This window comes from Onychomys torridus, chromosome 8, assembly GCF_903995425.1.
Source record: "Onychomys torridus chromosome 8, mOncTor1.1, whole genome shotgun sequence".
Lineage (NCBI taxonomy): Eukaryota > Metazoa > Chordata > Mammalia > Rodentia > Cricetidae > Onychomys > Onychomys torridus.
In genome coordinates this window covers 41599568-41616217 of record NC_050450.1, presented here as the reverse complement: position 1 = coordinate 41616217, position 16650 = coordinate 41599568, and the positions used below count along the sequence as shown (strand labels likewise).

The window sequence follows — 16650 nt, the reverse complement described above, 5'->3', positions numbered from 1 at the left end:
GTCTAGCACAGTGGTGAATGTAATCCTATTACTTGGAAGATAGAGGCCGGGAAATCAGGACACTGGGAGTTCAAAGTCATCATTGGCTATTTGTGTGTGGAGTGGGTGGCAGTGTCTCTTCAGGTACTCCTAGCTGTCATCGTTGGTTATCAATTTCCAGGGTAAGCTGGGCTATATGAGACACAGTCTCCAAATCAATCAATCAATCAATCAATCAATCAATCAATCATAATAAATCCCACATGAAATCCAGCAGGAAAATACTGAGTGCCTCTCTAATACATGCTCAGTTGTTCTTTTTGTATTGTGGAAACTCTTGCAAATTGGGAAAACATAAATACTGACTTTTGCAATCAGAAAATAATTAGCCAAGCTGGGTGTGGTGACCCATACCTGAAGCAGAACTGAGGATCACCTTGAGTTCAAGGCCAGCCTGGGCTACAGAGTGAATTCTAGGTCAGGCTGGGCTAGAGTGAGACCCTGCCTCAAGCAAAAAAAAAAAACCCAAAAAAACCAAAAAACAAAAAAAAACCCAAAATGATAACAATAAAATATAAATATGTTACTTTTAAAATATTTATTTTATATTTGGGTATGAGTATTTTGCCTATATATATGTATTTGTGCCATAAGCGTGCCTGGTGGCCAGGGAGGTCAGCAGAAGGTATCAGATCCCTTGAAGCTTGACTCATAGATGGTTATGAGCTGCCAGGTGAGTACTGTAGCAGCAACAAGTGCTCTTAACCACTGAGCTATCCTTGAACCCTTCTTCTCATTTTTAATTACATGTATATGCAAGTGCCTGTGGAGGCCAGAGATGTCAGATCCCCCAGAACCGGAGTTACAGGTGGTTGGGAGCTGCCCTATATAAGTGCTGGGAACTCAGGGCCTCTGCAAGTGCAGTATGCACTCTTAACCACTGAGCCGTCTCTCCAACTCAGTAAACTAAAAGAAAGAAAGCAAGCTCGCTCTATAAACAGGATAAAGTCCAAACTAGCACCCCAGGCCTCTCACCCATGGTTGGTGTTCTCACCCAGTACTATCTTCTCCTGGAGCTGTGGGACACACCCTCAACTGCAAACAGGCTCGGCACAGCCTTGCCTTGAACTTGGCCTTTAGTCCTCCTTTGGAGTCTTCATCTTCCTGGGAGGACCTCCCACATTCCCCATCCACTGTCCTAGAGTCACCCTCCCAGCAGGCACTTGGAGAGTCCATCTTTTGAGCTAGCAGAATGGCTTGGCAGCTTTTCTCTGCTACACTGAGTGGTAAGTTCCTCAAGGCAGATTACAGCCTCTTCACAGAGGTCCTGGCTCACAGCCTCACATACAGACAGATAAACGGATGCTTCTGGAGTCAACTATAGACAAAAGCCAAGTGTCAGAGGCTCAGAGAAGTGTAGCAGGCTTTCTTAGGGTGTCACTTGGGGTAGATTTTAAGAAAAAGTGACATGGGACGGGAGCGATGGCTCAGAAGTTACTGGCTGAGTTACTGGTCTTGCAAAGGACCCAGGTTCAATTCCTAATACCCACATCAAGACTCAGAACCATTTGTAGCTCCAGGTCCAGAGAATGCAATGTTCTCTTCTGTTTTTTGTGGGCTCCAATCATACAAGTGATGCACATACATGAAGGAAACACACCTGCAGACATAAAAATAGAGTAAAGTAAGAAATGATAATGTTGAGATAGAAATGACACTATTATCACAGCTCCACACTGTCACCGGAGGCCGTATGAAGAGTCCCTTCATCTTTCAGGGACCTCAGCTCAGTGACACAAGATCTTTGACTTCAATACAGAACAGAATTTCAGGATGACGGAGGATGAGGCAGAGTGGGGGCTTAGTAAAGTTGTTTTCATATAGATTTTAAGCAGGAAGTTTAGAAGAGTGTCATATTCAGAAAGAAAATAAGGCCCAGCCACGAGGATGGGTGTGGCCATGCCTTGGTCTGCTTTCTATTGCTGTGATAAAGATCATGACCAGAAGGAACTTGGGGAGGAAAGGTTTACTGAGCTTACATATATCTAAGGGTACATTCCATCATTGAGGGAAGTCAGAGCAGGAACTCAAAATAGGAACCTGGAGACAGGAACTGATGCAGAAGCCAGGGGGCGCTGCTTGCTAACTTGCTCCCCGTGGCTTGCTCCCCTAGGACCACCTGACCAGGGGAAGTACCACCCACCACGGGCTGAGCCCTCCCACACAAACCATCAATCAAGGAAGTGCCCCACAGACTTTCCTGCAGTCCATGTGATAGAGGCGGTCTCTCAGCTGAAGTTCCCTCCTCCCAGATGCCCCTGGCTTGTGTCAAGTTGATAAAACAAAAACAGAACTGAACACATACTAAGACAGGGCCTCTCAGAAGAAAAGCAGAGCTGCCCTGGTGGTGTAGGTGAGAAAGACGGGTTCTGAGGACCTGGGAGCAGGAGAACTGGCCCCGCTCCTTGCTGCAGGCTGCATTGGGTGAGCTAGATGAGGCAGTGCTGGAAAGTGAAGATGAGGGAAAGCTGGTGGGCTGACCAACTCAGCTACCACCCAGGCCCAGAACCAGAGCTAAGAGATGGCCCACTCCAACATCCACCTCATCTGTGAACTGTTGGAGCAGGCAAAGGGGATGAACCTACAGATCCAAAACAGCGGGCTCTCTACCACACAGGACAACAACAGGACAGGCAAGAGGAGCCCCAGCGAGAGCCCATTATCGGTGTAGCAGTGGTGTAGCAGAAGCCAGGGGCCTTGAGCCAGACCAGTGACTCGTGGCAATGAACACTTGCAAGAAAAGATGAACAGATTAAAGAGTAAACTGTGAGTCAACAGGCCACACTACAGTTTCCACAACAAGATCCTCTCTCTCTCTCTCTCTCTCTCGTTTTGTTTGATTTTTCTTTTAAATTTGGTTTTGTTTTGTGGAGGAGGTTGCAAGGGCAGAGGGATTGGAATGCATGATGTGAAATCCACAAAGAATCAATAAAAGTTTTTTTTAAAAAGAAAAATAGCATTTAATTGTCTTTATAACAGTCAGATAAACCATTCTGGTGGCTTTTGAAGTTATTGCCTTTAAAGAGTTTGTCAGAAACCTACATGAGACCACAGGTGGTTCCTGAGGGGTACCTGACAGGCTTACAGGTAATCTAGTAGAATTCAGGGTCACTGGAATGTTAGTAAGGCCAGATGTCTCCACTGTAAGCAAAACCTGGCCAGTAAGAGTCCCAGAAAATGTCTTGGAGAGAAACTATGTTGTAGAATATTAAAGATGTGTTACATTCTTTTATGTTGCATTTGTTTAACTCTGTGAAGCTGTGTTACTTTGCCTGCCTGAAACACCTGATGGTCTAATAATGAGGCAAGCGAGAGATTCAGGTGTGGCTGCCAGGCAGAGAGAATAAACAGAAGGGGAAGAAAGAAGAAGGAGGAGCAAGAAAAGGAGAAGAAGGATGGGGAGCTGGGAGAGGAGCCACTCAGATGCCCCGCCAGACACAAAATAAGAAGGAAAGAAAAGATATACAGAAATAGAGAAAGATAAAATCTCAGAGGCAAAGGTAGACGAGATAATTTAAATTAAGAAAAGCTGGCTAGAAATAAGTTAAACTAAGGCTAGGCATTCATAAGAAAGAGTAAGTCTCTGTGTGATTATTTGGGAGCTGGATGGTGGGACCCTGAAGAGTAAAGAGTAAAAACAAAAACAAAACAAAACAAAACAAAACAAAAAACCAACTATAGAACTAGGCCCTAGCTAAGTCATATACATTTAAGCAGCCTGGCCAATTATTATTGTTTATTGTTGTTTGTTTTTGATTTGCTTTTTTTTTTTTTTTGAGACAGGTTTCTCTGTGTAGTCTTGGCTGTCCTAGAACTTGCTCTGTAGACCAGGCTGGCTCAAATTCAGAGATCTGCCTGCCTCTGCCTCCAGAGTGCTAAGATTAAATATGTGTGTGACACCATGCCTGGTTTTTCATGATTTTTTTGTTTTGTTTTTCGAGACAGGCTTTCTCTGTAGCTTTGGAGCCTGTCCTGGACTAGCTCTGTAGACCAGGCTGGCCTCGAACTCACAGAGATCCACCTGCCTCTGCCTCCGCCTCCCGAGTGCTGGGATTACAGGCATGCACCACCACCGCCCGGCATTCATTATTATTGTAAAGCAAAATATCTCTCTATAAAAGTAATATTAGCTCCTTGTCCACAATCTTCATATCAAATATTAATTGTGCTGAAATTATTGATTATTAATGATGAGAGACCTCAGCCAGGCTCCAGGTTCCTTTCCCCTCCTTTGTCCTCATAATTTCCCTTTTTTTTTTTTTTTAAGATTTAGTTTATTTATTATGTATAGTGTTCTGTCTGCACATATCCCTGCAGACCAGAAGAGGGTGCCAGATCTCATTATGAATGGTTGTGAGCCACCATGTGGTTGCTGGGAATTGATGGAAGAACAGCCAGTGCTCTTAACTTCTGATCCATCTCTCCAGCCCCATAATTTCCCATCTTTTTCTCCTGCCCCAGTAGCATAACATTAAAAAAAATCAAAACAACAACAACAAAAACCACATAGACCCAGCTAGTAAGATGGCCCAGTGGATAAAAGTGCTTGTTACCAAGGTTGTAGACCAAGCTTCAGTCCCTGGGACTCACATGGCGGCAGGAGAAAAAAAAAAAAAGGAGATGATGGGATGGAGAGATGGCTCAGTGGTTAAGAACATTTGCTGTTCTTCCTGACCTCAATTCCCAGCATGACACAGCTCATAACCTCCCATAACTGCAGCTCCTGGGAAGCTGATGCCTCTGTTAGCACCAGGCATGCATGTGCTGCACAGATACACACAGGCAAAACACTCATACACATAAAATTAGATTTAAAATTTTAAAGTTAAAAAACAAAACAAAACAACAACGGGCTGGAGAGATGGCTCAGAAGTTGAGAGCACTGGTTGCTCTTCCAGAGGACCCAGGTTCAATTCTCAACATCCACATGGCAGCTCACAGCTGTCTGTAACTCCAGTTCCAGGGACCTGGCACCCTCACACATACATTCAGGCAAACACCAAAGCACATACACAAAACAAAACTAGCCGGGCATGATGGTACATGCCTTTAATCCCAGCACTCTGGAGCAGAAGCAGACAGATATCAATGTTCAAGGACATCCTGGTCTACAAATCGAGTTCCAGGACTGCCAGGGCACAGAGAAAGCCTGTCTCAAGAAAAGAAAAAAAGACACCACTCAAACTACTCTAACGCCCAGCATAGTGGGCCAGGCCTAAAGGCACATACCTTTAATTCCCAGCACTCAGGTATTGGCAGAGGCAAGTGGAGCTCTATAAGTTTGGGCTAGCCTGGTCTACATAGTAAGTTTCAGTTAGAGTTACATAGTGAGACCTAATCTCAAAACAAAAAAACAAAAACAACAAGACCCCCCCAGCCTGATGGCACACACCTGTGACCCCAGCACTTAGAAGGGTAATGCAGGAGGATTGTGAGTCTCAGGACAGCTTGGGAATACAAATATTCTAGTTGGATACACACACACACACACACACACACACACACACACACACTCTCTCTCTCTCTCTCTCACACACACACACACACACACACTCTCTCTCTCTCTCACACACACACACACACACACACACACACACACACACACGCACACGCACACGCACACGCACGGCTGGCACCGTGTCAGCGTTTAGGAGGTGAAGGCAGGATGGTCAGGAGTTTAAGAACGGCCTCTGCAGGAGTTTGAGGCCTCTGCAGGAGTCATATGAGAGACTTTCTCAGAAAACAAACACACCAAGGTGGCTGAGCAGAGTTGTCCTCTCAGAATCTACATGGTGAAAGGAGACAGGCCCTGGATGAAGTCTCTGACCTCCATTTCTGCACTGAGGCATGCCCGTGCCCGCCACGTGTGCACACATAAAGTTGAAAACAACAAACGTGGAACAAGCTGCCCCGCCCCCACCCTGCCGGTGTCCTAGGCTGAAAAAAAGCTCTTTCCCATCTGCATAACTCCCTAACCTGAAGCTGTCTCGCAGTTCCACCTTGAATCCATGAATCCTGCCCCGACTGCCCGGCTCACACTCCCCACCTGTCCCTGCGGAGTCTGAGCATGCTCTGTTTCCTATAGTATTTGTAGTGTATGCTATAACGCACATAGCATATTACACAACTTCTGTTTCCTCCTGATAAATGAACTCTGCTAGGCCGAAGCTTTTATCTCTGTGAACATATATCAAAGCCCGAAAAGGTCCCACACAAGTTATGTCCTCAATACATATTTGTGACATAACTGAAGAGTTAAAAACAGGTTGGGCTGGAGGTGTGATGGTGTAGTCAGGCATTTGGGAGGCCTTGGGTTCCATACTTAATGCCTCAGTATAGTTCCTACTTTGCCTTTTTATTTTAAAATGTAACAGATATATGCATACATAGTGGAAGAAAATATTTTAAAATGTTAATGGTCATTTCTGGTAGTATTTTTTCCTTCTTTGTGTTTTCCTGGGGGTTTATTCCTGAAGTCCTATGTTAAAATGGGCTATTTTTTGGCAAGCTTGCTGGTGCACACCGATAATCTAGCACTCAGAACACTGAGGCAGTGGCTTTGCAAGGTCCATACCAACCTGAGGTCCATACAGAGACAAAATAAAGGGGGTGTGTTTGAAATAGTTCAGTGAGTAAAAGTGCCCGCCACCACGCCCAATGACCTGAATTCGAGCTCCAGAGTCCATATGGTGGAAAGCCAGAACTGATTGGCTTCTGACCTACAACACACACACACACACACACACACACACACACACACACCACTCAAAGAATAATAAAGAAAAATGCAACTTTCAAGCTCCACCTTTATTTAAAACAATATTATTTTAGCATGAGAAAACTGCTCTCTAAACTTGTGAGCCTCGAGTACCATGCATTCAACGTCACACATAGCGAATTGTTCTCAGTGAATTTCATGACTCCATTTTCCTGTATGAAACGCATCAGAAATTGGAGCGTTATTGATGCTATATATATATACATATACATATACATATACACATATATACACATATATACATATATATATTAAGGAGATTCATATGTAATATGTTGCTTTTATTTTGTGGTAAATACTGCTGAAGGGAATAAATATCCACGCCTCGCCCCTGTACAGCAACATCCCCAGGGAACACACCCACTTAGCAACCAAGAGTGGAGCTGATGAGCAGCGCTGCGCCTTTAATTCCGCGGCTGGGGTGGGGGCAGCTGGGAGAGGTTCCGCTCCCCCATTCCCTCCGCACCTCCAGTGGCAGCTGTCACCTGTAAGCCGAGCACCGCTCAGGGGCATGGAACCCAGCACCCATTGGATAGGACCTCTCGGCAGCAACCTACCCCCCAAGCTGGGGGCCCGGCCAGGCGCAGGCGGAGGGCAGGAGCCCCAAGCGCCCTTCGCCCGGAGTCGTCCCAGTGCGGCGGGGAGGGCGTGACTGCGGTCTCCAGCTTCGGGGATCCGAGCCCCAGGTGAGGCTGGCGAGGCGGCCGGGGCGATCCCGCAGGCGCAGGGATCGAGCATGGCGCTGGCAGCCGCCGCCGCTGCCGCCGCCGCAGCCGCAGGGGTGAGCCAGGCGGCGGTGCTGGGTTTCCTCCTGGAGCACGGCGGGCAGGTGCGCAACTCGGAACTGCTGAGCCGCTTCAAGCCGCTGCTGGACGCTGGGGACCCGCGCTGCCGCGCAGCCCGCAGGGACCGCTTTAAGAAGTTCGTCAACAACGTGGCGGTGGTGAAGGAGCTGGACGGGGTCAAGTTCGTGGTGCTGAGAAAGAAGCCGCGGCCGCGGGAGGGACCAGAGCCCCCGCACCCCTCCAGCCCTGGGGTGCCAGCCACACAGGCCGAGTGCACTGCCCTCCCAGCCGAGGACAACTGCGTCCCCGGAGCTCCCCTTTCCCCACAGTCCGAGGAACAGCTGGAGGACTTGTCCTCATCATCCGAGCTACAGCATGCCTCAGGGTCCCCACCCTCAGGGGTCACCCAGCTTGGGGCTCCATCAGACTCAGCGCCACAGCCCTGGGGACCCGAGGATCAGGAGCTACCCTGGCTCTCGGAGGGAGTCTCCGAGGTAGCCGCACCGGCCAGTGTGCCGTCGGGGGCAGCCTCGCCGCCGAGCACAGAGTCGCCAGACTCGGAGCCTGCACCTCCCAGGGCGCAAGTGCCACCGCAGAAGCCCTGCATGCTGCCGGTGCGCTGCGTGGTCCCCGGCCCCGCGGCGCTGCGCATCCGCGCGGAGGAGCAAGGCCTTCGCCGGCAGCGGTCGGAGGAGCCGAGTCCGCGGGCCTCCCCGATGCTCCTGCGGCGGCTCTCGGTAGAGGAGTCGGGTCTGGGCCTGCACCTGGGACCCGGCCGCTCCCCTCATCTCAGGCGCCTGTCGCGCGCCGGCCCGCGCCTGCTGAGCCCCGATACCGAGGAGGTGCCTGCCGCGCCGCCGCCGCCGCCCGCGGTGCCGCTGGAGCCCACGGAGCACGAGTGGCTGGTGCGCACCGCCAGCGGCCATTGGAGCCACCAGCTGCACGGGCTGCTCTTGCGGGACAGCGGCCTGGCTGCCAAGCGTGACTTCATGTCGGGTTTCACTGCTCTACACTGGGCAGCTAAGAGCGGCGACCGGGAGATGGCTCTACAGCTGGTGGAGGTCGCCCGGCGTGGAGGAGCTCCCGTGGACGTGAACGCGCGCTCACACGGTGGCTACACGCCGCTGCACCTGGCGGCCCTGCACGGCCACGAGGATGCAGCCGTGCTGTTAGTGGTGCGTCTGGGCGCCCAAGTGCACGTCCGCGACCACAGCGGCCGTCGTGCCTACCAGTACCTGAAGCCTGGCTCCTCCTACGCGCTGCGGCGTTTACTTGGTGACCCTGGCCTGCGAACCACGACGGAGCCTGATGCCGCCAGTGGTGGCAGTGGGAGCCTTGTGTCGAGGCACCCCGTGCAGGTGGCCGCCACCATCCTCAGCTCCACCACTAGCGCGTTTCTGGGCGTCCTGGCCGACGACCTGATGCTCCAGGACCTGGCCCGGGGCTTGAAGAAATCAAGCTCCTTTAGCAAATTCTTGGGTGCCTCGCCCATGGCTCCCCGAAAAAAGACCAAGATCCGTGGTGGCCTGCCATCCTTCCACGAAATCTCTCGTCGACCCACCCCGGGGCCTTTAGCTGGTTTAATGCCCAGTCTGCCCCCTCCAACCTGAATGGCCTTTAAGCTACCAATGCCTTGGGTGACCAACCAGGGCGTGTGCCATACCATCTAAGCCTGTCCAAGACAGGCCCGACTCCTGCAGCCTGTGTCTCACTTCCAACTTTATCCACTGCAGCCTGTGCCCAGACGGGCCTCCCCCTTCTGTCTGAACTTTGATGTGTGTACAGAGATTGGATTCTTGTCCCCTGGGAGAGGCTCCTATGAAGAAACCGAGCAGTCAGACCTGAACTTGGAGGGAACTTGAAGTTTAGGGTCAAATGCTAAGGGGCAGCAGCTGGTCTGGCCCCTGGAGGTGTTAACCAGAGGCCTTCGTGTGGGCAGATATCCCAATTCAGAAGTCGACCCAGGCTCTCTAGAGGGTCAAAGATGGTGACTTTAAGATCTGTAGTGGCTTTGTAATTGGATGCTTTTACTCTGTTTTTAAATTAAAATGAGGTACGGAAAACCTTGATAATACCTTTTGAAATTCTATTTTTTTCCACTTTTAGGCACAGTACAAAGACATTTTCAGTCTTTTGCTGACTATTTTGGAAATCTATCTTTTAAAAAGTCGAGTCTAAAGGAAATTGGTCCTAGCTAACAACACTAAAGTTTATCTACCTCATCGTAGGCAGCACAGATTCTGGAATCTTGAGCATGGAACACCATTGTGACCCTAATGAATGTAACCAATTCCAATTGTACTGTGAACATCAAATATTGAGAAACAAGCGTGTGATTGGGCATGGTCGCCCACACCTTTCATCCTACCACTTGGGAGTAGAGGCAAGCAGATCTCTGTGAGTTTTAGACCAGCCTGGTCTACAGAGTGAGTTCCAGGACAGCCAGGGCTACACAGAGAGACTCTCTCAAAACAAAACAAACAAACAACGCCCCCCCCTCAAAAAAACCCCAAAACAAGCAAAATCAAACAAACCAAAAGAAGTGCATCTTGAGAGTAAACGTGATTAACAGAGACATTTTGTTAAATAATTTTTAAACTACTCTGAAATGTAAATGTGTTTCGCACTAATCAGTGGCTACTTTGATTTGGCATGAAATTTAATTTTTTAAAATTGTAACTTAATTGTGAATTCTGAATCTGTGGTTTTCAGTGCAATGGGTGACTATTCAAAGAAAAAAATTATTATTCCAGAAAAAAAAACATAGTAATTGAAACGATCATTACTCTTTTATATGAAAGTTCTGAACAAATAAGTGTATGATATCCATTTTTCAAAAACCATTTGAAATAGCAAATGCAGAACCTTAGTCCAGCAAACTCAGATCTAGAATGAGTAGCTCAACTTCTGGACCTTTGCTCCTTCCTGTGAATGGAGCAAGCTTGTGGGTATTTCCGGTTGGGCATAGTAGAATCATAACAGTACCCTTCCCCCTCGCTTCAAAAAAAAAAAAAATGTGAAATCTATTTACTCAATCAGCTTTTTGTAACCTATCATGATATTGCTCTGTTTCTGAAAATCATGTTTGCATGTTATCAGTTATACTGAATGGTTCTTGTGGCACAGGGGAGTGTGGCTCCCCGCCCCGTTATATGTCAGTGGGACCTTTGAAATCACTAAAGACAACCCAGCAGTCATTCATGGAATGATTTAAGCAATGAAATAAACAGTTCCTGTTTTTATTTCTGCTTGTGTGAGGTGCACTTCTCTTAGTTATAACTGTTTTTCCTTACTTAAAGAAACGTGGGCTGGAGAGGTGGCTCAGAAGTTAAGAGCACTGACTGCTCTTCCAGAGGTCCTGAGTTCAACTCCCAGCACCCACATGGTGGCTCACAACCATCTGTAATGAGATCTGGCGCCCTCTTCTGTGTACATAATAAATTTAAAAAGAAAAAGAGGGTTGGGGATTTAGCTCAGTGGTAGAGTGCTTGTCTAGCCCTGGGTTCCATCCTCAGCTCAAAAAAAAAAAAGAAAGAAAGAAACGTTATGACTGGGGCTGGAGGGATGGCTCAGTGATGAAAAGTATGTAATGCTCTTGCAATGCACCCCAAATTGGTCCCCAGCACCCACATAAGGCACTTCATAACCTCATGTAACTCTGGACTCCATACCCCTACATAGAGACACACCCATACACACAAGTAAAAATAAATCTTGAAAACTTGATTGTCTTACTATGTGTGAGAAGGAGGGAATGTGGATCCTCATGCTACCGAGCACATGTTGAGGTCAGAAGACAACTTTTCAGGGATGAGTTTGCTTTTCCACTGTGAGGTCCAGGATTGAATGTGGGTTGTCAGGCTTGTGGGGCAAGCACTTTCTCCTGCTAGACCATGATGTGCCACACATACCACCACCACACCACCACCCTGCCACACAGGGCTAGAGACTGAATTCAGGGTGTCTCTCTTTGTAGGACATTACCCACTAGCTACATCCTGTTTCTGTTTTATCTATGTAACGTCTTCCCTTCCCCCTCTGTCTCCCCTGCTTCTTCCAAGCATTCTTCATCCAAAGAGTTCAGATTTCTCTGCAAAGGAAAGGAACCAATCACACAGGCATTATAGCCACGGCCCACCATTAAATGCATGCCCTGAGCCATCCTTTTTACTTCCCCAGCCTGAAACGCTAGTCTGCATGAACTATTCTAAAATGCAAATTAAATCTTCTGCCTCTGCAGGAAAATTGTGGGGAGGCAGTAATCACAGCAATTTTCGTAGCTGAGGAGCTCCAGAGACAGAATGGAACATTAGAGATTTTCTGTGGTGAAGGAAAAGCAGGACTGAAATGGGTTGACAAGCTCCCAGGCATAGATAGGATGTGCCTTGAGAGACAAGATCCCAGTTAGCAGAGCAGCAGAGAGAAGCAGCAGTACCAAGAACTTACCTCCCAGGAGAGCTATTTCAGCCCCTGGAAGAATCTTCATATCTCTCCAGTACCCTGCAAACCTCCAAGTGAAAGAAAGCATTTGCTAAGAGTTAAGACTTAATAAACCCACAGCTCTGGTATTAGGAACCATTGCTGTTTCCTTACAGGTCGAGACTATTCTGGAACTATGAGGAAAGTCAGTGACAATCACAGGGTGTGGGAAGTTTGCAAGAACCATAGCTTTGATTTTTAACAGAAAATCATAAGTTGTGGGCCGGAGAGAGAGAGCTGAATTGGTAAAGGGCTTGCTTTGCACATAGATGAACCTGAATTAGATACTTAGAACACATATTTAAAAAAAAAAAAAAATCCAGATGGCCAGATGTAGAGGGACCTGTGTAGTTGGAGAGCTTCTCTCCAGGATCCACCAAGCCACCACGGTCCCACAACCCACGTATAAAATAAACATACAGACACTTATATTATTTAAACTGCTTGGCCATTAGCTCAGGCCTACCATTATCTAGCTCTTACTCTTAAATTAACCCATTTCTGTTAGTCTGTATTTTGCCACGTGGCTTGTGGCTTACCAGTGTCTTTACATGTTGCTTCTCATGGTGGCGGCTGGTGGTGTCTCCTCCTCCCCAGCCTTTTACCTCCCACAATTCTCTTCTCTGCTTGTCCTGCCTATATTTCCTGCCTGGCTACTGGCCAATCAGCATTTTATTTATACAGAGTGATATCCACAGCATTTGCCTGGCTACTGGCCAATCAGCATTTTATTTATACAGAGTGATATCCACAGCAGACCTGCCTTTAATTCTAGCACTTGAGAGGCAGAGGCAGGTGGATCTCTGTGAATTCAAGGCCAGCCTGGTCTATGAAGTGAGTTCCAGGCCAGTCAGGGCTACACAGAGGGACCCTGTTGCAAAACAAACAAACAAAAAGCTTGGTGTTGGGGTTGGAGAGGCGGTTCCGGGGCTATGCACACTGGCTGCTCTTCCAGAGGACTGGGCTTTGGTCCCCAGAACCTATGGTGGCTCACAACCTCTGAACTTCAGTTCAGGAGACCAGACATCTTTCCTGACTTCCACGGGCACCAGGCACTCTGGTGGCATACAGGTGAAACACTCATGTACAAAAATAAATAAATCTGAATAATTTTTAAAGCCCAGGTGTGGTGGCACATCTTTGTAACCTCAGTGCTGGGGGAGTAAAAACCACAGACAGGTGCTTCCCTGAAACTCACTGGCCAGTCAGCCTAGCCTCTGGTGAGTTCCAGGCTACTGAGCGACCCTGTCTCAAAACAAAACAAAACAAAAGTCCACAGGAGAGAAAAAAAAAATGAAAAACCCAAGTGAACAACATCTAAGAAAAATCACCAGAGCTTGTCTTTTGGCAACCACACATGTGGGCATACATGTGCACACACACATTTACACCCACACACAAATAAATCACAGCCACCCATACCCCCACACTTCCACACACACCATGGAATATACTCAGACACACGTGAATAAATAAAGAAATAAATGTAACAGAAAAATGAACTGTCAAGGCAATTTAGGTGGTAAAGGTTGTCACAGGAGCAGAGTAAGTCCTTTTACTGGAAGACAAGTTAATTGTTGTAGACGTGTGTGAGTCACAGCCACAGTGAACTTGCTAACATGTTTTATATTGCCTTTGATGGAGGTGGGGTTTCTTCTTGCATGAGCCCCCCTTGCCTGATGAAGATTTAGGGCATGGGTAATGCATCTAAAAGCTGTGTCTGTTAAGTACGTTCTAGGCACAGTTTCCATCGGTCACAGTTATTAACCGGGCCTTGTGTGTGGTATAGATGTTTTCCTCACTCACCCCATTTGTGTGTGTGTGTGCTTGTCATGTTTGCATATGTATGGACACACGTGGGTGGTGAATATGGGTGCATATGCACGTGGAGATCCGAGGTTGATAGCCTAAGTAATTTTTAATTGCTCTCTCACTTTATACAATGAGTCAGGGTCTCTCAATCAACCTAGAATTCCTGGATATGGCTAGTCTCTGTAGCCATCTTGCTCTAGGGATCCTCTGTCTCTGCCTTCTGAGGCTAGCCATGACCGCCTGGCATTAATATGGGTTCTGGGGGTCCGAACTCTGGTCTTTGTGCTTGCTCAGCAAGCTCTTAAGTACTGAGCCATGTCCCCAGCCATGTCCCCAGCAATGTCCCCAGCCATGTCCCCAGCAATGTCCCCTGCCTGTCAGTGTCTAGATTTTAAGTCAGTAAGTGGCAGAGTGGCATCTTGGTCTCATCAGGAATGTACTTACTGACTGTGGTGGTTAGTGCTAGCAACTTCAAAGAATCAACGGAGAGGTGGGCCTCTGGGCGTGCCTGTGTGGGATGACCTTGATTATACGAATTGAATGGGAAAAGGGAGCTGAGCAGCAACATGTTTGCCTTCATCTCTCTCTGCTTCCTGATTGTGGACACGGTGTGATCAGCTGTTGGAGCCCAGACACGTTTGTGTCTGCCTGCTGGCTGTACCCAGCAGGACTGCATAAGAGGTTGATTGGACCATGGGCCTGGGTACCAGGGGACTGTAACAAGCAAGGGGGAGGTCTTTTGCTCCACCCCTTGGCATTGTTATACGGCACAGACATACATGCAGGCAAAACGCCCATACACATAAAATAGATTTTGTTTTGTGTTGTTTTTGAGACAAGGTCTTGCTGTCAGGACCAAATTCTGGCGATTGGACAAAACCAGCATTTCTCAGACACTACCCAAGGAGTCAAGCTCCTTGTCACTGGCAAAAGGAACAAGTGGCTATCCGTGGTGCCTACCAGCATGACAACAATGCTGGCCTCCAGGTTCCTGAGTATCACAAGTACCTGTTACCAATTTCAGAGTCAATACTGGCATCCTGGTTCTTCTTACCCCACCCCTACTCTAAACTTCTCCAGCTCATGGGCTCCCCAGCCCAGCTTCTTATTCTTCTAACTCTACTACTTCCGCTGCGCACTCTCCTGGTCTCCTTTGCTGGCACTGTCTTCCTCTCTCGCTCTCCCTCCTCTCATGGCAGGTCCAGTCTGCTGGCCATGTTCACTCTACTACTTCCTCTCCCTGCTCTAGACTCTTCCAGATGTCTCTGTTGTACGTGTACTCCCTTGTGTCTGTGGTAGAAACGTTCCACTTAACCATCTCAGAATGTATGTAGTCAGTTTATACACTCACCATGTACCATACAAATACTGTACTTTAGAGCCAGGCGGATCTCTGTGAGTTCGAGGCCAAGCTGGTCTCCTAAGCGAGTTCCAGGAAAGGCTCAAAGCTACACAGAGAAACCCTGTCTCGAAAAACCAAAACCAAAAACAACAACAACAACAACAAAACCCTGTAATTTTTAATCTAAGCCAGACGTGTTTATGTCTACCTTCAATCCCAGCACTCAGAGGCAGAAGAGGGAGTGTCTCTGTGAGTCCCAGGCCAGCCTGGTCTACATTGCAAGTTCCCGGCCAGCCAGGGCTACACAGTGAGACTCTGTCTCAAAACATTTTATTACAGTAGAATCAAGAGAAGGTGAGTCTGGTGGTACATACCTGTGCCCCAATGAGGTGAAGGCAGAAGGGCAGAGATTCAATGTCACTACATATGGAGTTCAAGGCCAGCCTGGGCTACTTGAGGTCCTGTCTCAAAATAATAACTGTCATCTTCAGAATCAACAATATCATTCTTTCGGTATTTTGTTGCATTTTTATTTATTTTGTGTCTATGTGTGTATGTGTGTGGGCATGCACGTGACATGGTATATGTGTGGAAGTCAGAGGATTACTTTCAGGAATCAGGTCTTTCCTTCTGCTGTGCAGGTTCCAGAGAGGCAACCCAGCTTGTTAGGCTTGGCATCTGGTGCCTTTATCCACTTAGCTATCTATCTTTCTTCCTTTGGGGGGATGGTTTGAGACAGGGTTTCTCTGTGTGGCCCTGGCTGTCCTGGAACTCGATTTGTAGACCACAAATATCTGCCTACTTCTGCCTCCCAAGTGAACACTGTCTTTCTTAACTTACATCCCTCAACTATCCTTGCCTTACCCACCTAAACTACCACCAAGTCAGCTGAAAGCACCTGCCAATCTTTATAAAGATGCTCCCAGGGGATAGAGAGGTGGCTCAGTGGTTGGGAGCACTGGTTGCTCTGACAGAGGACCTTGGTTCTGTTTCCAGCATCCACATGGTGGTTCACAACCATCTGTAACTTCAGATCCAGGGGATCCGATTTCTTCTTCTCTTCTCCAAAAGCACCACCCACCAAGCGTGCAGCAGTGCACAGACATACATGCAGGCAAAATGCACACAAAATAAAATATGAATAAATAAATTTAAAAAAAGGCTCCCCTGCCTCCCGGAAGAAATTGTGTGATCTTTTGAAACAGTCTCACAAATAGATCCATTATTTCTCTCCAGGTGGCCTTTGTCTTCAGGAACTGGCCTCACGGTGGGGAACTGCCACACCTCTGGACTTGAACCTCTGAAGGAAATCGAAAGGAGCCAGGGAGGAGAGGATGTGGAAAGGGAAGAGGGAGGAAAAGGAGAAGATAAAGAAAAGGGCAGGGCAGGGCAGAGCAAGGGGGAGGAAGAGGTGG

General features: G+C 47.9%; 1 protein-coding gene across 1 annotated transcript; it reads left to right on the top strand.

Moving 5' to 3' along the window:
- The first annotated feature begins 7188 nt into the window (after positions 1–7188).
- Positions 7189–10011, top strand: Sowaha (sosondowah ankyrin repeat domain family member A). Its single transcript, XM_036195984.1, has one exon. The coding sequence runs from the start codon at positions 7554–7556 to the stop codon at positions 9210–9212; it is 1659 nt and encodes a 552-aa protein (XP_036051877.1). The 5' UTR covers positions 7189–7553; the 3' UTR covers positions 9213–10011.
- Positions 10012–16650: the final 6639 nt, after the last annotated feature.